The sequence below is a fragment of the Peromyscus californicus genome, unplaced genomic scaffold (assembly GCF_007827085.1).
Source record: "Peromyscus californicus insignis strain IS unplaced genomic scaffold, ASM782708v3 Scaffold_14__1_contigs__length_90479793_seg_2, whole genome shotgun sequence".
Classification (NCBI taxonomy): Eukaryota; Metazoa; Chordata; class Mammalia; order Rodentia; family Cricetidae; genus Peromyscus; species Peromyscus californicus.
In genome coordinates, this window is record NW_026294436.1 from 62,749,456 (window position 1) to 62,776,899 (window position 27,444).

Below are 27,444 nucleotides of genomic sequence, written 5' to 3' on the forward strand. Positions count from 1 at the left end.
TCCCAGCACTCGGGAGGCAAAGGCAGACGGATCTCTGTGAGTTCAAGGCCAGCCTGGTCTACAGAGTGAGTTCCAGGACAGGCACCAAAACTACACAGAGAAACCCTGTCTCAAAAAACAAAAAACAAAAAAAGACCTGAAAATCTCTTCTGGTCTTTGGACACTGCATATATGTATTACAAGATATTCATGCAGGTAAACACTCATACACATAAAATAAAATAAAATAAAATAAAATAAAATAAAATAAAATAAAATAAAAAACTGTTAGCGCTGGGCAGTGGTGGCGCATGCCTTTATTCCCGGTACTGGGAAGGCAAAGGCGGGTGGATCTCTGTGAGTTCAAGGACAGCTCAGGCTACACAGAGAAACCCTGTCTGGTGGTGGTGTGTGTGTGTAGCTTAAGTTTTCCTGCCTGGCCCACAGTCAGGACAAATCTCTACCACCTGCCAGTCCCACAGCCGCTCAGACCCAACCAAGTAAACACAGAGACTTATATTGGTTACTAACTGTATGGCCGTGGCAGGCTTCTTGCTAACTGTTCTTACAGCTTAAATTAATCCATTTCCATTAATCTATACCTTGCCACATGGCTCGTGGCTTACCGGCATCTTCACATGCTGTTTGTCATCGTGGCGGCTGGCAGTGTCTCTCTGACTCAGCCTTCCACTTCCCAGCTTTATTCTCCTCCTTGTCCCGCCTATACTTCCTGCCTGGCCACTGGCCAATCAGTGATTTATTTATTGACCAATCAGCAACACATTTGACATACAGACCATCCCACAGCAACTTCTTAGCTGCTGAAACTTTGTTTTGTTTCATTTTGTTTTTTTGAGACAGGGTTTCTCTGTGTAGCTTTGGAGCTTGTCCTGGAACTCGCTTTGTAGACCAGGCTGGCCTCAAACTCACAAAGTCTACTGAAACTTTTTGTTTGGTATATTTTAATTGCCTACCTGAATTTTGAATATTCCTGGCTCTTGTTAATAGATAACTTATTTGTTCTTTTTCAGACAGGTTTTCTCTGGGTATCCCTGGAACTCACTCTGTAGACCAGTCTGTCCTGGAACTCATAGAGATTCACTTGCCTCTGCCTCCCGAATGTTGAGATTAAAGGCATGTGCCACCATACCTAACTTATACTATAGTTTTTGTATACATGATGTATTACTTTTCTATTTATGTGATAAAACACCATGTTCAAGGCAACCTAGAAGGAAGGGCTTACTTGGCTTACGGTTCCAGAGGGTAAGAGTCCATTGTGGTGGGGAAGCAGGGCAGCAAGTAGCAGGCATGATGACAGGAGCTGGATGCTGCGAGCTCACATCTTGAACCACAAACTGCAAGTGGTGAAAGAGCACACTGGGAGTAGGTGAGGTCTTAAGTTCTAAGAAAGAGCACACTGGGAGTAGGTGAGGTCTTAAGTTCTAAGAAAGAGCACACTGGGAGTAGGTGAGGTCTTAAGTTCTAAGAAAGAGCACACTGGGAGTAGGTGAGGTCTTAAGTTCTAAGCCCCAGTGGCATATTTCCTCCATCAAGGCCACACCTTCTGAGCCTTGAGCCTTGCCAAACAGTGCCACTGACAGGACTAAGTATTCAAATACCTGAGACTTTAAGGAACATTTCTTATTCAAACCACTACACATAAATACCTGCAGTGAAATTTAACAACAAAAACATCACACTGTACTGTAACAAAGTTATACAGATGTAGTCTTTTTTTTTTTTTTTTTTGAGGCAGAGTCTCTCTATATAGATTGGTTAGCCTGGAACTCATTATGTAGAGCAGGCTGGCTTTGAACTCACAGAGATCTGCCTGGCTCTCTGCCTCTGCCTTACAAATGCAGGTGTTAAAGGTTTTTCCCTCCCCTGCCCCCTGCCTTTGCCCCCGCCGCCGTGACAGGGTTTCTCTGTTAACAAAGACTGTTGAGGTCCAGCCCCTCAATAGTCTTTTCCCAGGGTCCGTGGAAGAATCTGCAACCAGCTGAGGGATCTAATCTTTGACGATATCAAATAAATCTATAAACATGAAACTTTAGTCCATTTGCTTCATTCTTCTGAGTCAGTTCTCTCTCCACACAGCTTCTTTTCTGCTCTCATACTTAGTCCTTTCTTGCCTGATTTCTCGCTACACTTTTCTGGTTCTCTTTAAGTTCTGTCTTAATTCTCCCATCCAGTTCTATCTTAATCTAGTTCTTTTCCATCTCGTTCTTTCCCATCTTGTTCTTCCCCATCTAGCTCTTCCTCATCTTCCATCTTGTTCTTGTCATTCCTCAGAGTAGTATTCTCTAGTCGCTGAGGTTTACAGTTATATACCCATGCTCTGGCTAAGGCAAGGTCACCAGGCTTGAATTCCTCAGAGTCAAAAGGAGGAACGATAAGATCTACACAAAGAGCAGTAATTGTCAGCTATCATAACAACCCAAAAGGGAAGTGGCTAATGGGGAATGAATCATCCAAAGGCTAAATTCAGTTAATAGATCTAAAAAGGGGGATATATGTCCTCAAACTATATGATTAGAAGTGGTTAGGTAAAATGTTAGGATTCTATAAGTCATTGAGTGAAAATAAAACTGCCTTTTATTCCTTTGGAGCCATATCTTTCTCAGCTTAACTCTGCAGGGTAGGGGAAGTGTAGCTAGGTAACTAGGCAACCTGTGTCACAGCTTGATGTACCTGGTATGTAAAAGCCCTTTAGTTCTGAGTTAATTGTTAGAGATAGCACTTGGAAGAAGAAGGTTAAGCTTAATTAGCACACCCACCTGGCCTTCTCTAACAGATAGTCTGGATGCTATCTATCTGCAGTCTGTTCTTAGAAAGTCTGGGGAGTATCTCAGATAAGATACTTTTGTCCAGAGAAGGTCCTGACTGGGTGTTGCTAATGATGATGATTACAAAAAAGCCTGAAGTTAGGAGTCTGGATGTGTGACTGCTGTTAGCACAGTTGGGAAATGTTATCCAAATACTCTAATTGTATAGGGGAAATTGTGCCCAATGAATGATCAAACATACCATTCTAGGAATGGAAAAGCTACAATAGCACATGAGAAATTCATAGCAGGAAATGGCTAATATTCAAAAGCCAGTATTGCTAAGACTCCTTAAGTTTTGGCTTTATCCTCTGGAAGGACCCTTGGCTTCTTCCAGGTATAGCTTTGTCATAGTCAGCTGAATTCCTACTTCATGTTTCTGCATCCCACAGCACTGTGTAACAGTCCTGGTTGTCATGGAACTTGTGTTGTAGCCCAGGCTGGCCTTGAACTCATAGAAATCGCCTGCCTCTGCCTCCCAAGTGCTGGGATTAAAGGCGTGTGCCACCATCACCCGGCTGATGTAGTCTTTCTTAAAAGTGTTTTTTACACTAAAGTTGACAGATTATAACTGAAATTGCAGCAGTAAAATCACAGATAAGGGGGCCTAGAGTTCATTCTGTAGTTATGTATAGCTACATAGAGATGCTTTTCTTTTCATTTCATTCTCATTTCTTTTCTCAGCTAAACAGTCTTCATATGACAGTATTATATTAAACTAGTTTCTTATTGCTGGTGCTTGAGTTAGCCTAGTCTTTCTGATGTCACGCAGAGTGTTGTAATGAATACTCTTGGGCATACCTCTTCATATTTTCATCAGTGTATCATTGAGCTTCCTAGGATTGCTAAATTTGTGTTTAAAAGCAAGATGATTCTTCTGTAGGCATTAGTTATTTGTTGCTATGACAGAAGTAACTTTAAAAAGTAAGAGTTTCAGGAGGCAGAGGCAAGTATATCTGTGCATTTGAGGCCAGCCTGGTCTACATAGTAAGTTCCAGGTCTGTGTAGAGAAACCCTATCTCAAAGAGAAGGGGGAAAAAAAATGAGAGTTTATTTTTGATGTACAGGAAGTCCATCACTGCAGGGAAGGCATGACAGTAGGAGCCTGGAGCTGCTGATTACATTGCATCCACAGTCAGGAACAGAGAGAAACAGCCCAGGACTCCAGCTCATGAGTCATGCTGTTCACATTTAGGGTGGGTCTTCCGACCTCAATAACCTAACCTAGATAATCCCTCACAGACATGCCCAGAGGTTTATCTGTTTGCTTATCTTCAATCTTATAAAGTTGACAATATTTATTAACTGTCATATGTTCACTCCTTGTCTAGTTGATACTCAAACTTAACACTTGTAAGTCATAACTTCTCCTTATTCCAAGAAGCTTGTAGCATTTCATAATGCAGAATGCATTCAGTCCAGTTTCAAAAGTCCCTATAGTCTTTAGCAGTTCCAGCACCACAACGTAAAAGTGTAACTGTAGCCAGACAGAGGTTGCTCATACCTTAATCCCAGCACTCGGGAGGCAGAGGCAGGTGGATCTCTGTGAATTTGAGGCCAGCCTGGTCTACGAATTCAGTTCCAGGACAGCCTGGGCTGTCTCAAGGTGGGGGAAAAGTATAACTGTAATCTCTTAACTGTAAGCCCTTCTCACATAAAACCAAGTTACCTACTTCCAGCATACAGTGGCTCAAAGTAAATATTCTATTTTAAAAGGAAGAAATGGGGCATAGCAAAGAATGATCAAACCAAAGCAAGACCAAAAACCAACAAGGAAAACACCAAAACCCATAGCTCCATATTGGCATTTGGGGCTCCTGTTGGACGCATTTGTGACCTAAAGTGTAGCTAGAGTTTTCCTGCCTGGCCCACAGTCAGGACAAATCTCTATCACCTGCCAGTCCCACAGCTGCTCAGACCCGACCAAGTAAACACAGAGACTTATATTGGTTACAAACTGTATGGCCGTGGCAGTCTTCTTGCTAACTGTTCTTACAGCTTAAATTAATCCATTTCCATTAATCTATACCTTGCCACGTGTCTCGTGGCTTACTGGCATCTTCATATGCTGTTTGTTATCATGGCGGCTGGCAGTGTCTCTCTGACTCAGCCTTCCACTTCCCAGCTTTATTCTCCTCCTGTACTTCCTGCCTGGCCACTGGCCAATCAGTGATTTATTTACCAACCAATCAGAGCAACACATTTGCCATACAGAATATCCCACAGCACTAAAGGGCTTGGATAGCACCACTCCCCAAGCTCTGTTGCCTTAGCACGTACACTCTCTTGTGCCAGTTCCACTTCGTACCTGCAGCTTTCCTTGGCAGACGACGTGATTCTGGCATCTCCAACTAACAGAGGTCTCCATTTTGAACTAGGGTTTACCTTCACAGCTTTACACAGGCTGGCCTCTCAGGAACTCCAATCCTGCCATACATCGCCTGTCCTCAGCAGCTTCTGAAACCATAGTATAAGATTCCACGATTCACACAGTGTTGTCTTTTATGCCTCAGAAACCAGTTCTGTGTGGATGATACTACCAAGTTCTGCTGCCAGCTCAGGATGTATCCTCCTTGGACCACAGTGTAGCAACTTCAGTGTGTCAGTCCTGGTCAGACACTTCCCTGGCCATTGCTTTTCAGGAACAAGGAACCCTTTCAGTTACATTCTTGGTTTAGACTTCCTCCTGTCAGATGAATTTGCATTTTCACAAGTCTGAGCTTTGATGGGTAGGGTCTTGTCCTCAGGGCCCCTTTCCCATTGTCCCAGTGCCGAATAGGTTTCTCTTTAATAATTATAGCCTCTTTTCAACAAGGGCCTCAATTGCAACTTTAAACTTGCTCATGCTCGCCAGGCACTGGTGGTGCAGACCTTTTTTTTTTTTTTTTTTGGTTTTTCGAGACAGGGTTTCTCTGTGTAGCTTTACACCTTTCCTGGAACTCACTTGGTAGCCCAGGCTGGCCTCGAACTCACAGACTCTGACTCTGCCTCCTGAGTGCTGGGATTAAAGGCGTGCACCACCACTGCCCGGCCTAAGTGGTGCAGACCTTTAATCCCAGCACTTGGGAGGCAGAGGCAGATGGAGCTCTGTGAGTTCAAGGCCAACCTGGTCTACAGAGTAAGTTCCAGGACAGGTTCCAAAGCTACACAGAGAAACCCTGTCTCAAAAAACAAAAAACAAAACAAAACAAAAACAAACTTTGCTCATGCTCTTTCCTGCACAAACTGCACATTTTTAATGTCTTTGCTTCACTTTTGGTCTCTCTGGCTATAGATCTAGATGACAGCAGAAATCAGTGGCCACACCATAGCCTAAATGCTATCCTGCCCTGAAATTTCTCCTGTCAGATTAATTAGCCCATTACTCCTGTATTTAACTTCACTCAAGTTCTCATGACATGGGTAAAATGCAGCCAAATCCTTTGCCAGAATATCATGTGGATGGCTTCTAGCCCAGTTATTGATGAGTCTGTGGTCCCCTCTGAAACCTCATAAGCTGGGACTCCACCATCTACATTTCTTTCAACATTCTTCCAAGCTCTCACAGGAATGGCCCAGTAAGATTTGCTTACAGAGTTCAAGGGCTTTTCTAGCCTGAAATTCCAAAAGTCTTCAACATTCCTCCCATAAACCGGTTCCAGTGGCTCATCCAGTGGTTTCTTAGAGCAGCAGCCCCACTCCTGGTACTGTTTTTATTCATTGCTTGTCCTATTAAGGACCAGCAAGATGGCTCAGCCGGTAAAGGGACTTGCTGCAAAGTCTGGCAGCTTGAGCTTGATCCCCAGGACTCACATGGTAAAGGAGAGAACTGACTCCAGAAAGTTTCCTCTAACCACACATATCATGGCATATGTGTACTTACATACATATGTACAACACACACACAATTTTTTTTTATTTACAACATAAAACAAGAGGGGACATTATAACAAAACAAGAGAGTTTATTGTGGCATGTAGTTAAAGGGAAGTCCATCATGACAGAGAAGGCATGACTCCATCGTCTACAGTAGGAAACAGAGTTGTTGTTCTTTACTCTTTGGGGGACCTGCCACTCCCAAATAAATCACACACAAGGAGTCTTATTATTTCTTATGAATGCCCGACCTTGGCTTGTTTCTTGCCAGCTTTTCCTAACTGTAAATTAACCCATCTGTCTTTTGCCTGTGGGCTTTTACCTTTCTCTATTTTTTGTATACCTTTCCTTCTTACTCTGTAGCTGGTTGTGTAGCTGAGTGGCTGGCCCCTGATGTCCTCCTCCTCTCGACCTAGCTCTCTCTGGTCTCCCAGATTTCTCCTTCTATTAATTCTCTCTGCCTGCCAGCCCCGCCTATCCTTTCTCCTGCCTCGATATTGGCAGCTCAGCTCTTTATTAGACCATCAGGTGTTTTAGACAGGCACAGTAACACAACTTCACAGTTGAACAAATGCAAAATAAGCAAAAGTAATGCACCTTAAAATAATGTTCCCGCCGGGCGGTGGTGGCGCACGCCTTTAATCCCAGCACTCGGGAGGCAGAGCCAGGCGGATCTCTGTGAGTTCGAGGCCAGCCTGGGCTACCAAGTGAGTTCCAGGAAAAGGCGCAAAGCTACACAGAGAAACCCTGTCTCGAAAAAACCAAAAAAAAATAAAATAAAATAATAATAATGTTCCCAACACAAAGTGATAAGTCTGGTGCTGTGTTTACTTTCTCCTTTTTGTACAGTATCTAGGTCATCAGCCCATGAACGGTACTGTCCTCATTTAGGGTATGTCTCCTTACCTCAATGATCTAGCCTAGATAATCCCTCACAGACCTGCCCAGAGACTTATCTGTTTGGTCATTAGTCCAGTTGACAATGTTACCCTTCACACAGTATAAACCAAATACTATTTGATGAATAGCCATAGTAAAAAATATTATGCCCCTGTTTGTACAAATGCATAGAAGACAAGTATCACAATTACCTCACTATTAACAGTCTATTTCACTTAAAAAAAAAAAGGTTACAATGCTAAATAACCTGCTAATGGACTTTGACTCAAGAGTTTTCAAAACATAGACCCAAGGTTGTTGGAGAGATGATTTAGCAGTTAAAAGCACTAGCTGCTCTTCTTGGGGACCCAGGTTCAATTCCCAGCACCCACATGGTAATTTACACTCTAGTTTTAGGGGTCTGAAGCCCTCTTCTACACACATGGAATACATGCAAGTAAAACACTTATACATAAAATACTTTCTTTAAAATGGAAATTTAAAAAAAAATCCAACATCAACCCATAATGGGCAAACTTTTTATGAGAGAGACAGCTACTGGATGTTTTAGGCTTGTGAACCAACCATTCATGACCTTAGCTCTCTGCCTCTTCTCATTGTAACCAAGAGCCATAGGCTGTACTTAAATAGACATGGCTGGATATTACAGACTGTTTTAGATTGGTCAGTCTCCCCAACCCCAAGAGCTGGGGTCAAGTCAGCTTCCCTGAAACACAAAGGTATGTGGAGAACAGATCGCTGAATAGAATGAAAATTTGAGGCGAGTGTGAAATGGGCAGCAGTGGCTGTCAGTTCAACCTAAGTTTTCATAAGTACTTCTCATGTAGTTAATCTCCATGCAGGTAACGCTGAGGTCTACTCAAACACGAGGCGGTGTTTGCTAGTGCCTTTAGGAGTAGACAGATGGGAACAGTATCAAATAAGTTCATTGCTCAGCTGTCTCCCACATCTTGCCCACATAAATATTCTTTAAACATATCTAAGTACCCATCTGCCTTACTCCACTCTTAGGCACTGTGATAGATGCTGGGTAATCAAAAATGGTCAGAACACACCACTATCCGTAGGTGAAGCCGCCTCATTTTCCTTTTAGCTGAGATAGAAAAGGGATTAAGGAGTGCTGCTGAATCCTGACGGGAAAGTGTTGCAGTTGCCAGCTTTCGAAATGGTAACTACCTCTTTGGTGTAAGAAACTTCGAAACCTTCTTCCAAAGTCATTAACCTAATATTTGCAGGTATTTTAAGATACTAGTTTCAGATCATGTGATCATAGTCTTTAGCATGACTAGAGGCAAACCTTCAAAGTGGCAGTGAAACATGAATTCAGTTGAGCCCAGTTTTTTGTGAGAGCCAAGATGATATAGGGTGAAGTCAGCATTGATTTGAGCTGCTTCTCACTATCTGAAATAGGAGGGAGAAGACTCCCAGTCCTAAGGATTATAAGAATGAGAAGTGGGCAGAGAAAATTCAGCAGGTTATCAGCTGACACCCACTTCTACCCCCGAAAGTCCCCAGGCTGAAGCCTACCTAGGCCTCTGTGCCTTGTTCTGACTATAGTCCCTCTGCCAGGGCATCATGGAGCTAGTCTTCATTTGGGGATACTTCTTTCTGGACCATCTGAGTGTCCTTGAAACAGATGGGTCAGGGTTGAAAGCACAAGCATAGAATGCAGCCCAGGGAAAAGTGGGATGGTAGAAACTGGAAGAGAATAGAAAAGAACCTGGAAAAAGATTTGGCAGGAATACCCAGGACTGGCTCTTCTAACAGCCTGGGGCTTCCCTTAGTCTAATAGCATTTTGTACTAACAAGCCTTTTTCTTCTGTATACTGTTCAAAGTAATTTTACATGTTTCAAAGTAGTTCAAGGACTCAAGACAGAAACCAGACTGAATTAGCTTGACGTCACAATTGTAAAAAAATACACAGCTGCAAGAAAGGAAGGGGGTTCGGGAAGGGTGCCAGCTCCTGAGTTAAGGTGCTGCTTGTCAGCAGCCTGCAGTGGCAGCCCCACAAGCTGGTCTGCAGTATGTTTTCTCTGCAGCCACCCACCCCTTAGCAGGATAGTCAGATTAATCTCTCCTCCCTAACCCAGGCTCTCTCTTCCTTAGATACTTTGTGGGAAAGAGATTCCTCGCTGGATCAATCGACTGGCCTACTTCAGCTCCTGTATCCCCTTTCTACAGAGTTGCCTCCCGAAGGAGTGGCTCACTCCTGCTGCACTGCAGTCCAGTGTCAGCCAGGAGCTCCAGGATGAACTGGAAGAAGCAGAGGATGCAGCCGCTTCCGCTGCCATGGCAAGTGCTGCAGCTGGTGCCAGAACTGGGCAGCGTCACACTAAACTATGAGCATCTCCAAAGTCACACCCTCAGAACTATCTCTGGCAGTTGAATATCACTAGAGAAAAGAAAACAGAGTAAATGTCCTTTGGATATTTTGTATGCAAAGATGGCTCTCCCCCAAATCCCAGTTTTTCAGCTCAGGATTATATTTGTAATCAAAAACAAAAACAAAAAAAAAAAGAAGAAAAATCACTTGGCGCAGAGGGAAAACTTTATATGAAGCTGCCCTCTTTTTTTTTTTTTTTTAATCCACTTGTAAATTTGGATTCACTTCCTCTGTTTTCTACAAGCTCTGTTAAATTACGTTTACAGTATTTTGTATCACTGTTTACAAATCTTGCATGGACTTCTGCCACCGTGAAAGAAGAAAATCTTCATCTTCAAATATTAGGCAGGTCATCTTTGTACACATCCTGAAAATTGCCAGAGCTACAGCATAAAAAGTAGGCACATGAAGAAGTACCTACATGGTTAGTTCCCATCACTTTCTTAAGAGCTGTGTGTTAGACTTGTATTTGTTTTGTTACCATTTTTGGCACCCAGATACAGGAATCCAAACTGGCCTGACATGAAGGAGCACACACATAACCCAAGGGTTTGGGGCCCTGGGTCAGTCCCTCTCCACCCCCTTCCTGTTCTGAGTAGCACATTTCCCAAGGTGCCCGTGGAGCAGCTGGTCTTCATCCCAAATATGCCCACCTCAGCAGGGTGGCATTCTTGTATCTGCTGGCTTGATGCCTCAATTCTATAATGAAGATGTTTTCATGGAAGACACTCTTATTAACTGACAAGTGTTTTTGCACATGTGTTGGGGGAGGGGCTTCATTTTTATTTTAATACATACTAAACTCCCTGCACAGGATGTTTTGGTGGGATGGGAGTATCCTTACCTAGCTTCCTGAGCAGCAGTACAAACTGACATTAAACTGCTTTTTAACTAGTCAGGCTACCTTTTATACTAGACATTGAAAACTAGAGTCTAAAGAAACACACACCCCAAAGGTAATTCTTTAATATTTAATACTTTGTGTACACCATGTCAGAAATGGCTTGTTGGAATTTATTAGTTCATGATGAGAATAGTTTCGCCTCCTGATAGAAATTCTATTTTCATTGCTCTCTTGTTGAAAAATCATATTTTTGTGTGTCTTAAATTCATCTTTTATGTTCTCTCAAATGTGTGTCTCATACATAACATAATCTTAGGAATGAAGTTGTCGCTACAGCTAAGTCTTCTTTAGTAAGGAAGTTGTCTGCTAGAGTCTACCCTCAGTTGACCCTTGGATGTAAGAACCAATCATTACATGTCACAATCAATGTTCTGCCTTAAGAGTGAGTGTCCTGTGTAAAGTAGTGGATGCAGCATAGAAACATCCAAGGCACTGACTGCAGCTTTAGATACTTCATTATTTGAAAATGAACATTTCTCTATGTGAGGATACATATCTTTGAGTAAATTACATCTTTAACTTTTCCATGAGCTGATTTTGATTGACACTTAACGTAAGCACACCCTCTTTAGGGAAAGTAAACCTTGGGTTATAAACTCTGGCCTAAGGAAGAAGAAGCCACTTTGTGCTGTTTGACTGTTCTGTTTCCAGAGAAGAAAGCCGTTGCAAGTCACTCTGCTCCATGAGGGGCAGAGCATGCGTTTCAGGAACCATGCAGCAGGACAGAATATGCGGTCTTTATGAAGAGTTGACTTGGGTCAGGTCTGAAAATGAGACTTAGGACAAAACACTAATGCTCTCCAGGAGGTTGTTCACTAAAAGAAGAGCCCTAGCCCTCAAGCCCAGGTTAGTAGGAAATGCTTGGTACAGTTGACTTGGGGTTTTTTTATTTATTAATCATGTGGATCATGGTGTTTTGTAACCCATTGAAATATAAATGTTTTGTTTTGACTCTGCTGTTGACTGAAGGGAATGGCCCCTCAGACATTTCTGGGTAAAAAGCCAGGAACAGCTCCTCAGTGCTCACCCATATTTCAGCAGCTCAGCACACAAGTAACTTTCTGTCCTCACATCTGTCTGTAGCATTTGAAGTTTGAAGGGGTATAAAGGTCTTCTGGGAAATAAACAGTGCCTGCTCCAGTTACCTGAAAATCAGCAGGTCAAATTCTGGACATGAGATTCCTTGCAGTCTAGTGTACCTGAGGTTGAAAGAGAAAGAAAATCTCAGTTAGTGAGGACCTTCTCTACAGTGCAAGTTAAGAGTAGGTTAAATTAATTTCGCTTTTCTTGCCCTTGGAGGAAAGCAATCTTGTTCTCAACCAGAACTTATAAGAAAAAATCCCAAGTCAAAACTCTGGTCATGAATTTCCATGTGATCCATGGAGTCAAATACAGCTTCTGTAGTGTAACCAAGTGAGACCATTTCTACTGGTAGGTTGAACAGTAATAGTGGTAAAAGATCAGACAGCTCGTTTCTTGTACTCGTTTAAATACGACTGAGGGCATCAGCTTTAGAAGTGTAACATGGGGCTATAGAAGGTGGTGATTGTTCTAGAGCACCTCCAGGCCTGAACTCCAGCCAACTATTGCTCTGACTCACAGCAATAGCATACTTACCCATCACCAGCATCTTACAGAGCAGGGAATTCCAGGGTTAGTCCATTGATAGCCTTGTGTGTGTGTGTGTGGAGATTAGGCACCACGGACAGCTGCAGAACTCTGTTTCCATGGCTGCTTCTATCACAAGACGGGTAGAAACACGTTCACTGCTTCAGGGCTCCAAGCCATGTGTTGTTTTCTTGCTCCATTAGATATTTCCTGTAGCTTTGCTGTATGCTATGTCTGCTTCAAATGACTGATTTTCAAAGTTAGCTTTGTCAGCAGTTGGCCATCCTGCCATGACGTCCCATTCTTGTCAGTCTGGTTTGATAGTGTAGCTCACTGTTAGACTGTCATTGTCTGCTCAGTCTATCCACACCCATCTCCACTGTCAACAGGTGGGCAGCTGTCAATGACTCCTCGTGGACCTGAAGAGAGATTCTTGTGAAGTTGAATGCAAGTGTGCTGTCCTTCACAGTGTTTATAAACACCAGGAACCTTCACTTTTGCTACCTTGATATAGCATTGGGTTATCTATCATGTTACAACATTGAAATACATCGATTTATTAAAAACTACTTTTATAAGAAATGTTTTACAGTTCTTTCTGACCTCTAAGAGACAATGCTGTTCCGTACTTGTGCTGGGAAGGGGTTGTTTGTACAATCCAGGAGTCCCATCTGCTCTGCAGGAATGTGGCCAGCCCCTCTGTGACATGTCTTTCTTGTAGTCACAGCTTCCCTCACTCAAATGGTGATTACTCTTGGGCACAGGCAGCAGGTAGCAGCGCCGATTTCTGGAGAATGGAGGCAGAGTGGGCCGACTGGAAGGCTTTCCCAACCCCTTCAGCAGTGAAGTAGGAGCCCGGGTGCCTGTGCTCCTTGGCTGCCGTTAGCCTCTTCTGCTTGGTACTCCAACCTGAACCTTGGCCTTCACCTCCATTGGCCTTTTTGTACCTTGCTCAATGGTTTCCTCCCTTGGTTTAAACTCTTCCCCTCGAATTAAGTCTTATCAAGTAAATGAATAGTAGTTTTTATGGTCTACCAAGATTTGTCCACTCTGCCAAAAAAGAGTGATCTACTCTAACTAGGCTCTTCTCACCTCAGGGACACTCAATGGGACACTTCCCATAATTTCCTAATAGACTCAGATCTGCTAAAACAACTTAAAGGTACTCCCTCCAAAAAGAATGCCAGTAATACTAGGGAACAGTTCACTTTTTTTTTAATTGTCCCTAAATTTACCCGTGTATTGGCCTTGCTCTAATTTTCTGGAAGTCTGTGCTAAGGAAGATTAATGACTTCCTATACTTTCTAAAAGGTCAATTAGTAGCCAACAGCTACTTACTTTCTTTTGATAGCAAACAGAGCTTCTCTCTTACCTGTGTCACGGGGGCTGCACTTTAAGCTGCTAGCAGCCCTGCTGCTCAGGCTGTAGCCTGGGGGGAATTCTGTTCCCCCAGTGACAGCTTTACCTAAATCTCTGTAGTTCTAATAAAACTCCAGATTCAAAGGCTAGGAGAGTAGCAACTGGCTCATTTCCTGTCTTTGCTGGGGTCCAGGAAGTCTCTCTCCTCCCACACCGCCCCAACTAAAAAACCCGTGCTCCTCTCCTCCCTGCTGCTTCCTGTCAGCTAGTTGCTAACCGCCTCTCGGAGCCCAGGTTAAGTTTATTAACACAAATGCAACAAATATTCCACAACAGAGAACTGCTAAGCATTCTCAAACCTGTCTAGTTCCTCTCAACACACCTTGACTCAAACTGCACATTTGAACAATTTCCTTCCTGTCCAAACCAAGGGAACACTAAAGAAATGTTAGAACACCTCTCCACTGGCTCAAGGACCTATTTATTTCCAGAGACCAGATGAGCCTTGATGTGCTCTACAGCCCTGCCCTGGCTGGGAAGAATTCATAGTCCCACTTGAGAGTGACCCCTCCCATGCTGTTGAGGGCTGCCATTTCAAAGCCTTGCCCTGGCCCCTCACACTGGAGAGCACTCACTCGAAATGGGCCTCCAGGTTGAGGAGGACATTGGCTATCACCTTGTCTTCTATCCCAAACTCACAGGCAGGCAGTGGATTTAGTGCTGGGACAGCCTCCATCCACTTCTGACGCCCTAACCGTATCTCAGATCTCAGGCTACCCATAGAAACTACATGAGTTGGAGGACTTGGGTACAGTTACCCAGGTTGCTAAACCAGACTCCTCAAAGCAGCTTGAATGCAGCTTGCTTGACTGTTTCAGATACACGTGTGAGGTGAATAACAAATTAAGAAAGGCAGTTTGGAGCTGGAGTGGTGCCTCAGCAGTTAGGAGCACTGGCCGTTCCTCCAGAGAACCTGGGTTCCTGTAACTAGTCCCTGGGGCATCTGAAGTCCTCTTCTGGCTCTTTGACCTCACATGGTGCACAGACATACATGCAGGCAAAACACTCATTTTTTAAAAAAAAATTTAAGGTAGTTTGGTCCACCTGGGGTTGGGGGCTCAGTGTAGGTGGCCTGTCCTTATCCCCTCAAATATGAGCTGGAACTTTCCAGTGACAAAACTGGAATATGGCCTGAGTGAGCAGAGGCTGCCAGACTTGGCCAAAGCAAGTATAAGAAACATATACCTTCCTCTTCTGCCAGCATCAGTGAACAGACACCACAGGAATACCCTAGCATTGCCCCCACAAATATTTAAAAAACAAATTACTACCTTAGACTGAAGACAAAAGAAAAAGCAAAATCCTTTTGTTCTACCTCTGACGTGTTTGGGGATGTGCTAGGTCACTTAAATACATTTCATTTATCACAACATCCTGTGTGTCACAAACACAGTTGAGAGGTTATTAGCCTAAAATCACACAGATTTTCTGGTTAAAGTGACTGTCCAGCAGCCTAGATAGGTGAACCATTGGAGGACTTAGTCGTTGGTTCCCCTACAAAATTCAGTAGAGATGGAGGCAGGATTTCCCACGTTTTTGATGGGTTTGAGTCAACCTATACAAATCATTCAAAAAGTAACCACAAAATAAAACTTGAACCTGAGCACTTTAGAGAAAACTGTCTAGAAGCCCCTAGTCCATAGGCTAAGGCTGGGCTGTTTTATCCAAGGGCCACCTCCATCAATCAGCCATCCATGCTTATGTCTCATCACCAAAGACCCAAACTGCTCAGACCCCAGGGAGCCTGCACATCGCCTCATCGGCCAGCTGTCCATCCTTACTATCCCCTCTTCCAGTGTGGCAGGCAAAAATGCTTTAGTAGGTGATACTTGGGGTGTTTTAAGAAGCATCTCTCGGCCACACCCTAGCCCTTGAGAAGCCCTGGAAACCTTTGTGTTCTCCATTTCTGCTTCTGTCCTTCCCACTGCAGAGCCTCTAGCCAACTGAACCTGAGCTGTCCAGTTTCATCAGATGCTGCCTGCTGCTTCCCACTCTTCTGCTCATGCTGTCTTCTTCTCCAGCCTTTCCCTGTCCTCATTCCCAGTGATTACATCCCCACAGATGGCCCATGTATTTGCCTATGTCATCTTGGCACCCTGACCCCCTAGTTGCCAGCCCCCTCCTCAGTCATGTTCATCATTCTACGCCCACACGTTTCATCATCCATTCCCAGGTAATAATCACTGTCATTGTCCCAGTCTCTATCACTTTAACCCTGAACACTAGGAACGTTCTAAACCACTTCTGGGATCTTTTGTTTTTTTCAAGACAGGTTTTCTCTGTATAGCCCTGGCTGTCTTGGAACCTTGTAGACCAGGATGGCCTTGAACTCAGAGATCCACCTGCCTCTGCCTCCCAAGTGCTGGGATTAAAGGCATGAGCCATGCCTGGTCACTTCTGGAATCTTCGTTCCAAGCATTTCTGACCATTAACTTTAGGCTTACCCTGGTCCACTGCACTACAAGAAGTCATTGGCCTTTTCAAGAACCCAAAGCATTAAACCTAGCAATTACTAATGTCTCCCCTCTAAACCCACCTCTTTCTCCTCTCACCCAAACCAAATCCTATGGCCAGCAACTAAGTCATTTCCTCCTCAGGGCCCTCTGCCACTTCAGTTCTCCTTTATTAAAATCATCTGGCTGGCTAGCCCGATTGGGATATAGATTCTGCCAGAGTCTAGCTGCCTCTGTGTGGGTTGGCTTGGCCTGATGTCTCTGTCCACAAAGCAGCGGGCACTCACCACTGCACCATGGCCTACTCTTGGTCCCTTGGAAGTCAGCCTCCCCTTGGAAGCTCAGTTGAGACCCTCACTTGATGCCTCAGTACAAAGATGTCGGGTCAATTGGCCTCTCATCTCTCAATCTCCAGGCTCACAGAATGTGTCTCCAGAGACACTGCTACCGTGGGAGGTGCTCCCTACTTTTGTCAAATGTCCCCCACCATCGACTTTCCAGACTTGGTCTCTAACGATTTTACTCCCATGCCTCAACATCGAATTTCCTCTTTCCTATCAGCAGGTAGCGCAGGGGATCTCCTCTACAATGTCCCCTGGAGTCCTGCTATGACAAAGTGAAACTTCTCCATCGCCACAACCAAAATATGCCAGCTCCATGTCCCAGTCACTATTTTGAAAATCACCTTAATTTCGAATGATGTATAATCTAATAGAACTTAGGTCTGGGAGTGGAGCTCCCAGTGTATCAGGTGGGAGAACACTTGCCTAGTATTTGCAAAGCCCTGAAAAGTAGAGGGGAGAGATATATGTAATTGTATGTACAATTTAAAGGGTAATAAAATGAATAACACGCTCTGTACCTACCACTCAGCTTAAATAACAGGCCTGGAGAACATGTCTAGGCCCCTCCCCCATTACTACCTCTTCCTTCCACCAGAAGGGGAACCACCATCTTGAAGTTCATATACATTGTCCCTTTGGTTTTTTTCTTTATGGTTTTATTACCTGCATATGCCTATTTTTGAGCTTTGTATAAATGAAATCATATATATCCCATGGTTTTTAAATTCTCTATTTTTATAATTCATGCATATTAATATGTATAGTTCTAACTCGTCTCCACTGCTGTATTGTATTCTGCTGTATTATACAAACACACCATGATTCTGTTTATATATTCTCCCTTTGATGGATGTTTGATGAGCAATACTTTGTGAATTCTCTAAGGCATGTCTGCGGTTGTGAGGATCTCTCCAGGAGCTGCTAGGAATGTATGTGTTCAAACTTATTGATGTAGAAAAACAATATACTCTTATTACACTTTTATTAAATAAAATCCTGTTCAGCCCTTTATCCATCTGCTAATCAAACAGAACTCCATGGTCCAATTATTCTCTTAGAATATCACATAATGAAATTTCTCAGAGCTTTGCCTTAAAAATATTTTTCATACCTAAAGGAATCAGACAAATGAAAATCATACTAACCTCCCACACAGCCAATGGGAAAGATAACCCTGAACATTGAAAAAGTAGTTTTAAAGAAGTCTAGTCAAGCTGGGCACAGGGTGCATGGCTGTAATCCCAGGTTTGGGAGACCAAAGCAGGATTGTGAGATTCGTGTCTCAAAAAACTTAAAAATGTATGCCTTGTTCTCTGTAGAATGACACTTAGGAATAGTATGATTCAAGACTGAGCAAATTAAAAATAGAAGTGTCTGTTGGGCCCGTGAGATGGCTCAGCGGATAAAGGTCCTTACTGCCCAGGCTGACACCCTTACTTCAATCCACTGGACCCACATGACAGGAGGAGAGAACTGACTCTCACAAGTTGTCCTCTGACCTCCACGTGCACACTGTGGCACACATACATCCCTCACACACATACACACGAATGTTTTCAAAAGTCTCTTAACTCCAGAGAAACCTGGGACCTCGTGTGTCCTCTGTGATAACATGCAGGCTTGGCTGCAGAGTTGGACATGGCACCTAGTAGTCCGAAAACTTGCACAAACTTGGAAAGTTTCTCTGACAGGTCGGTTGAAGACTGGCTATTTTTCTTCCACAAACAGGCTTGAAAGATCAAAGCACTTGATACCCCACAGAATATATGGTTTATCATAACATCAGAGTCCATACTTTGTCCAAGCCACCCGAGGTAGTAAATGCTTTGTCATGGGGCTTTGCCATTCCCACCACCGGGCTTTAGTTCCTGTTACTTGTATCTTTGTTAAGTGACACTGCCCATGTCTGCTGAGTGTAGGCAGACCTCTTCCAGCTTTTGATGTATACGGTCATGATCATTCATGAGTGTGTTACTTTTCTTATAGACAAGATACACCCCAGCAGCTATTACTTCCGGCAGCTAGGCTCTGCCTCCACATTGCCAGAACCTCCCTGAACAATACCACCAGCTGTGGGCCAAGGAGGCAGTTGCAAGTCACTGGGAGACGCTTCATAGCTGTGATGGTCGCTATCAGTTGTCAGCTTGACTAACTTTGTAATCACCCAGAAGACATGATCTGGGTGTGTCTATGAAGATGCTTCCAGAGAAGATTAACAGATGAAGGCCCGCCCTCACATAGCTTCCAAGGGGCAGCCAGATACAAGGGTCTGAGGGAAGGCAGTTTGTCCCTGCCCTCAGATCCCAGCTCCTTAACCTATAGTGAATTGTATCCTCAGCTCTCCTGGGAGCTCCAGGCCCTGGCATTGGACTGGGACTAGAGGCATCTAGCTACATGGGCTGTGAGCTACCAGGTTGCTGCCTTCTTCATTATGCAAGTGACCACTGTAGGGCTACACACAGCCCTTAAGTGCAAGCTACTCTAGTAAATCTTATATCTACATTACGCTAGTCCTGCTCCTCTGAAGAACCCTCCTTAACGCAAATTTGGGTACTGGTAGTAGACAGGAGGTTAGCTCTGAGAAGGACTGGCCAGTGGGTTCCCCAATTCAGGACATTAAAAAGAGGACCAGGGGCCGGGTGGTGGTGGCGCACGCCTTTAATCCCAGCACTCGGGAGGCAGAGCCAGGCGGATCTCTGTGAGTTCGAGGCCAGCCTGGGCTACCAAGTGAGTTCCAGGAAAAGGCGCAAAACTACACAGAGAAACCCTGTCTCGAAAAACCAAAAAAAAAAAAAAAAAAAAAAAAAGAGGACCAGGGGCCAGGCAGCGGTGGCACTCGCCTTTAATCCCAGCACTCAGGAGGCAGAGGCAGGCGGATCTCTGTGAGTTCGAGGCCAGCCTGGGCTACAAAGTGAGTTCCAGGAAAGGCGCAGAGCTACACAGAGAAACCCTGTCTTGAAAAAAACAAAACAAAAAAAAAAAAAGAAGCCTCAAAAGAAGAATGAGTGGTAGTGGACACTCTAAATGGGCCAGCTCGGGACCCTAAAACAGGATGGTGGTGGCTGAGTCCAGGTCAGATCAAACCAACTTCAGGAATTCCTCACTGGGGAGCAGATGGAACTCTGTTAGCTTTCTCCCCTATCAAGTTTTTCAATTTTAGGATAACTTAAACCCTTCTACCTATTCTTGCACCCTCTGCATCTGCTTTAGAATTCTGGGTAAATTAGAATTCTGGGTAAATGGGCATCCAAAGAGAGTACACCCCTTTCCTGGAAGTGTCTGCCCTGGAGGAGGCATGGGGGATGGTTTAGCAGAGAGGAGAAATGTAAGCCCCCATGTCTGCCAGGATCAAGCTAGAGTATGTTTTTGCTTCCTTATTTAATATCATTAAATAAACTTGAAAAGGTGTGTGTGTGTGTCACACACATGTCATGGCATGCATACATAAAGAGGTCAGAAGACATCTCTCAGGGGTCTGTGCTTTCCCCCACCTTTTGGGATCCAGGGATTGAACGTAGATTGCCAGGCCTACACACAAGCACCTCTACCTGCTGAGCCAGCCTGCCAGCCTGCCCCAGTTAAACTCTTGATTGACGGTGGGAATTCTTCCCTTTCAAGAACATAAGAAAAGATACTTTAGATAGAGTCCAGAGCAGAGGAAACTGGAGGTCTGTACTCTTGTGAGAAGTCCTGCTCTGGGGAGGTGTAAACGTCTACCCCTCCTTACACTGTCCCAAGAGTAAAGTACAGCTCCACATGAACTCATTGGGCTTGCTCACAGAACATGGGTGAAAGGCTGCTTACAGGCGCATGGGAAGCCCAAAGCAGCTCCACTGGGAAGTCTTAAGCATGTATGATGGTTTCTCTGTAGCTGAAAAGATGGAGTCCCTTCTCGGTTAACTTTCCTCAACCTAGATACCCTAGCACCTCCCCAGATACCATGCAATCAGGGTTTGCAAAATCAGAACTGCATACAAATGCCTGAGAGTGGCTGGAGTCTGGCGGGGGTGGGTGGGGGGTGGGGGGGTGGGTGGGGGGGTGTCTAATGATCCCACCCCTTCCTTCTCTAGAGGACCATCAACAGTCAGCAGGCCCAGGGGTGGTGGTCTCTTGCAAGCAGGCATGGATGACCTGATGAAGATGTGTCTGTGTTACTCTTGGAATAGCACTTTATAACATCTATGTATCATCATGACTGGCTCTAGAAAGAATTGTGGGTGCTGGGAATTGAACCCAGGTCCTCTGGTAGGACAGCCAGTGCTCTTAACCACTGAGCCACCTCTCCAGCCCTTCTAGAAAGAATAGTAAGGGTGGCTTTCTCTAACAGGGTTGGTGGGTCTCTAATTCTGCTACAGCCAACCTTGCCCAAGTCCTCCTCGTGGTATAGAGTTAAAGGGTTACATACAGTTAAAGGGATTACACATTGTTGGCTCCTGATTCACCATTTGTGAGAGGCAAGGAATTTAATGACTCCACATAATCTTTTGGAACACTTCGGGAAAAATAAGGAATAGAATGATGCTGGCTGATTGCTAAAAGACCAAAGAAATGAAGGAAATAAGCTTAGAGAGGCAAGTTTCCCAGCTCCAGATGAAGACATGACCAACCATAGTTCATGGGCCTCAGGTGGCCAACAAGAGCTATAAACACAATCCAATACAAAACCATAAACTTACTTAAAACATTATGAGATATTTCTGTGATTTTTTTAAAATGTGATTTTCCAGGATGAACTTTGTAGGTGAGATCTTGTGACAGTGTCAAAAGGTTGGACATGCCTTCTAAGTGTGTCTTAAAGAGAACCTTCTCTCCCGCAGCCACAAACTGAAGCTGCTGAAAAGCAGTCAGAAACCCTCATCGTGTAGCTGGCTGACCTACAAAGTGAGTTAAGTCTGGGCTCAAAGTATGCACATAAAGTGAAGATCTGGAAAACTGGGGTCCTGTAACTGGGGAAAGGCTGATGCCATTGAACACTCAGTGGTTGATGCGTTTACTTTACCCGAAGAAGTAATGTCCATCCCCACCCTCAGAAGCAGATGCATCCCAGTCCTGCTCCTATCTGCTGCAGAATCACCCTCAGACATTGCTTGGGGTAATAATACTGAAATATATAATTTCAATGACCTTCTTGCCCATCTATCTTTGCCTCTAGATTTATAACCAGACTCAAGGCTAAACAGGCCCTGTGATGGCTGTTCTTAGATGTCAACTTGACTATAACTGGAATGAACTACAATCCAGAAATGGAGGGCACACTTGTGATCTGGATCTTGAGGCTGGAAGACATAGGATTTTGATCTGGATATTGAGGCGGGATGACACATACCTCTAATCCAGATCTTAAGGCAGGAAGGCACACCTTTAACCTGGGCCACACTTTCTGCCAGAGGCCTACGTAAGGACAGTGGAAGAATGAAGGGTTTTTCACCTGCTTGTCCTTGCCTTGTCTGCACATCCGTTCCTTCACTGATATTCAGCAAATACAGAAGACCAGGCCAGCGAGACACCCAGCCTCATGGGACTGAGCAACTCTAGATTCTTGGACTTTCCATTCACAGCTAGTCATTGTTGGACTGCAGCCTGTAAGTCATTCCAATAAATTCATAGATAGATAGATAGATAGATAGATAGATAGATAGATAGATAGATAGATATTACAAATACATATACAAATATATATATATTTCATGTATGTGTGTGTGTGTGTGTGTGTGGAGAGAGAGAGAGAGAGAGAGAGAGAGAGAGAGAGAGAGAGAGAGATTCATTCCATAAGTTCTGTGACTCTAGAGAACCCTAATGCAGGCCCCTCGAAGTGAGGTACAGAGTGACCCATATAGAAGTGCACTACACCACTAAAGAATTTTCAAGCTCTGGGGAATATACATAGGGATAGATTTTAGGGGTGTGGGATAATGGTGGAAGGAACATAAAATCATATCAGGCTAGATTTATCATCATTGCTTCATTGAGCAGAGTCTGAGTTTAATGTTAAGGTCCCTCAGTTTCAAAAAAAAAAAAAACAGGTACCTCCAGGTGTGGTGGTGTACGCCTTTAGTGCCAGTGCTTGGGAGGCAGAGGTGGGCAGATCTCTGTGAGTTCAAGGCCAGCCTGGTCTACAGAGTGAGTTCCAGGGCAGGCAGGGCCATGTAGAAAGACTCTGTCTCAAAACAAAAAACAGAGTGCCAATAATCTTTATGTGATGGCTCAGCTATATCTGAAATATAGATCCAAACACCTACTGTGAATGAGCTGGAAATGCTGGTATCCCTTGGCTTAACCATGGGAGGATGCAAAGGCCAGAGAAATCGTAATGCTGGAGTGCACTTTCTGGGTAAAACACACTACCACAGGAAGGAAGACCTGTGAGCGGGCACCAGCACCCTTGAGCTCTGCCATTGCTCTTGCTTGTATGCCAGGTCTTACCACGGGAACTGCAGCTGCTCAGTCAGATAACGTAAGTGTCATGGAGCCCAGAGTAGCCAGGGCCAAGTGGCAGCTCTGGATGGCCAAGGGTAAGGTGAGCAGCCGAGGCCACTCAGTGATCACAATGGTCTGACTCATGTAGACCTATAGCACTGGCTGATTGATCATGGTGCCCCCAAAGACACAGATGGGAACCTACTAAATCCATGCTAGTCCTGTGTAGGCAGAAAAACTCCAGAGCAAATGAACCAAATCTACCATGAATCACAGCAACGGAGCATCATGGCCCCACAACCAATTTCCAGACCTGAGACCTTTTTTTTGGGGGGGGGGAGAAACAGGGTTTCACTATGTATCCCTGGCTCTGGCTGTCTTGGAACTCACTCCATAGACCAGGCTGGCCTTGAACTCATAGAGATGTGTACCAGGCTTTTTCTTTTTGGGCTACCAACCAGCTCCCCAAATCATGATGCAGAGACTTATTAGTTTTGAATGCCCGGCCTAGCTTAGGTTCCTTTCTGTGAACTCTTTTCCCTTAAATTAGCATGTTTCTCATTATCTACCTTTTGCCTGTTCATCTCTGATGGAAGTCACGACAGGAACTCAAACAGGGCAGGATCCCAGAGGCAGGAGCTGATGCAGAGGCCATGGAGGGGAGCTGCTTACTGGCTTGCTTCCCATGGCTTGTTCAGTCTACCTTCTTATAGAAGCCAGGACCAGCAGCCCAGGGATGGTATGGCCCACCATGGGCTAGGCCCTCCCCCATTGATCACTAAATGAGAAAATGCCTTACAGCTGGATCTCAAGGAGGTATTTCCTCAGGTAAAGCTCCTTCCTCTGATGACTCTAGCTTGTGTCAAGTTGACACACAAAACCACCAAGTACAGACATGCTGGCCAAATAATGAATTTGGATTGTTGGATCTTGGTGTTTTGTCTCAGGACTGAGTCAGTGGCCAAATAAGGGAATGGACCTTGGGGGCTAGCTTTAGGAATACAATCTAACGGTGTTAGCAAGGGAGAGGTGGGTAAAAGACAAAACCCACCGAGGCCATGTTTGCCATGCTTGGGCCTGCTAGAGCTCTTCATCCCCACCTATGTGTTTTATTATTGGGTCACCGAGTGTTGGGTAAATGGGCATCATTCTTTCTAGCTTCTTCCTGCTGACTTTGGGGCATTGTGTTAGGGACTCAAGGGAGCTGGATTGTTGTTCAGGGTCAGGAAGAGCAGGCTGTGTCAGTCGATGTCCATATTTTACGGGACCATCTGAAGCAAAGGAAGTACGGTGGTGTTGGCGCGGTTTGTGAGGATGGACTGTCTTGGGCTAGTTGCTTTGGAGCCGTCTAGGATGCAGATTCCGAGGGAACATCTGGGGCTGCCGAGTTGTTTCAGATCCCTTTCTTTCCCTCTATGCTGTTGTTTGGACTCCCAAACATTTACTATGGCTCAAAAACACAAACCTGCTGCCCTTCCTACAATATAGATTTCAAGACAGATAACAAACAATGGTAATGCTATTGTATCTAAAACATTTATCTCTTTTTATAAACTTAAAAAATGAAGGGCTCTAGCAGGCCCAAGCATGGCGAACATGGCCCTGGCGGGTTTTGCCTTTTACCCTTCTCCTCGCCAAAAACCGTTAGATTGCATTCCTAAAGCTAGCCCCCAAGGTCCACTCCCTTATTTGGCCATTGACTCAGTCTTGAGACAAAACACCAAGGCCCAACAATCAAAACTCATTATTTAGCTAACATGTCCAGTCAGGGATTACCGACTCACCCTACCACAAACTCTCCCTTTTTCTCCTTAAAAAACCCACTCCTGCTTGCTTGCTGCTGCTGCTGCTGCTGCTGCTCCTGTCTTCCTTTGTGGACTCCCCCACCCCACCCCACCTCACCCTGCTTGCCCCTCTCGGGTAATAAACCTCCTTTGTTCTGAGAATTTGGTGTCTGAATGTGTACTATTCTTGAGGGGCTGCCCTCCCTTACACCGTGGGGCCCTGAGCTCATCCTGAGGTGGTGGCTTGCTCAGTCCTGAAATGCACAATTGGGACAAATATACTTAAGAGCTGGCAGAATCCCCACACTGGTTCCCCTGTCTGTAGAGGGAGTGGGGACTATTATTATTGAAAAGGCCAAAAGGAATCCATTAAAGCTGCCTCTGCCCTGGAAAACAGTGACCTGAAATCAGTGTGGAATCCCTGCAGGGCCTGAAGAAACCAGTGCCAGGAAGAGACTTGGAGGAAGCAGGTTTGTGGTGGCCTCCAGACCTCTGCTTCACTCTGTCTCCTGTTTGGCCTGTGCAGAAAATGGATGGATCTGGAGAAAGACTTGTCAATTATCATAAGTTTAATCAAGTGGCAATTCCGATGCAGCTGCTGCCCCAGATGTGGTCCTGTAAACTGTCACATCTCCTAGCCTCTAGTACTGTCAACTGATATTGCAAATGCTTTCTTCTCCACAGTCGTCTATAATGCCTACCAGAAGCAATTTGCTCTCAGCTGGCTAGTCCAGCAGTACGCCTTCACTGTCCTCCCTTAAGGGTATGTTAATTTTCAGGCCTGTTTCACAACTCAGTTCAAAGAGAACTGAATCTCTTCTTTCCTCCACAATGTACAACACAGATCCATTACACTGATATGTTAGAACATGGGTCTGCCTCTTTAAGAGGCCAGGCACTCTTAAGAGGTGAGATCTCCCAGCCTGAAGAAATCAGGCCACACACAAACCCCCTTCAGCTTTCACCCTGAGACAGAGAATTAAGGTGTTCTGGGAGCTGTTAAGAGTGTTCACTGTGCTGGGCGGTGGTGGCGCACACCTTTAATCTCAGCACTTGGAAGGCAGGGGCAGGAGGATCTCTATGAATTTGAGTCCAGCCTGGTCTACAGAGTGAGTTCCAGGACAGCCAGGACCACTTCACAGAGAAACTTTGTCTCAAAAAAACAAATAAACAAAAAGACTGTGTACTGCTCTTGCATAGGACTTGAGGTCAGCTCCTGAAAACCCACATTGGAGAGTTCACATCTGCCTGTAACTCCAGCTCCAGGGACAACACCCTCTTCTGGACTTGGCAGACACCTGCTCTCATGTGCATGCACGCACACACATATACACACAAAATGTCTTTTTTTTTTTTTTAGTTTTTCAAGTGTAGCTCTGGCTGTCCTGGAACTCAATCTGTAGATCGGGCTGGCCTCAAGCTCAGAGAGATCCACCTGCCTTTTCCTCGGGATCAAAGTACTAGGATCAAAGGTGTGCGCCACCATCACCCAGCAAATCTTTTTTCAAAGCCGTTCTTCGAGTTGGAATTTATACCTGGCTCCTCCATGCTGTTTGTCGGGTATCCTACCCCAGACTAAATCACATGGCATAAAACTTCCTGCCAGCACCCCAAAATGTATGAAAGCCACCTATTTCCTTTGTTCAGAGGATTGATCCCCAAGGCTCCTCTGACCTCTCCCTGGCTCTCTCAGTCTCACAGTCTGTGAAGTGTCTGTCCGTGTCTTAAAGGGAAGCCTTTCCTTCCTTCTATGCTGGTTTTGATATATTCCTGCAGGGTTTCTCTGTATAGCCCTGACTGTCCTGGATTCACTCTGTAGACCAGGCTGGCATCGAACTCACAGAGATCCACCTGCCTCTGCCTCCTGAGTGCTGGGATTGAAAGTGTGCACCACCACCGCCCGGCTTCTTGTCCCTTCCTACTGTGCCAGCTCAAGGCCTGATCCCGGCCTTAAGACCTTTTCTCCTAATAAACCTCATTCCTGAAGGGTAAGGAGAGCTGTGAACGTGGAGTGGAGCTGATCCTAGAGAGACTGCCTATGCCAGAGGTGTCAAAACTGGATCGGCAGGCTGCCCCCGGCTGCTGGGGCCCCGCTGATGCCACCCCCAGATCCAGGACCAGTTGCAGGCTTTGGCCTAAGCTGTTCATGTCTTCAATCCCTTTCTGAATGGGAATATTTCCTCTGCCACTGCATGTTGGAAATACATCATTTTTCTTTCTTTCTTTCTTTCTTTCTTTCTTTCTTTCTTTCTTTCTTTCTGTTCTTTTTAATTTTCAGAAACTCATAGCTAAGAGATTGCCTTGAGTATTAGAAGAGACATCTAACTTCATCAAACACTGTCACAGTGGTGTAAGTCCCTCAGACCATGCCCTTTAGGTCAAGACAGGGGAAGCTATCTGCAGTGAGGCCTGGAGGCAGGGTACAGAGAGATAGATGCTCAGGAGACACACAGGGAGGAGCCAGCCCTACCTTAGGGACCTTCTGGCTCCTTTCTTACAGCTAACATTTCTGCAGTCGTTAGTGTGGGGGAACCAGACGCTTCCACAATGTCTCTACAGATGAAGCCAA

At 44.9% G+C, this 27,444-nt stretch overlaps 1 protein-coding gene across 1 annotated transcript in view; it reads left to right on the plus strand.

Annotated features, from left to right (window-relative positions):
- The window catches only part of Desi2 (desumoylating isopeptidase 2), a 63,775-nt gene extending 46,090 nt beyond the window's left edge, over positions 1-17,685 (plus strand). The window contains exon 5 of the mRNA XM_052737769.1: positions 9,670-17,685. Coding sequence (XP_052593729.1) covers positions 9,670-9,906 — 237 coding nt within the window. The 3' untranslated portion in view covers positions 9,907-17,685. The remainder of the gene's footprint in view (positions 1-9,669) is intronic.
- Positions 17,686-27,444: the final 9,759 nt, after the last annotated feature.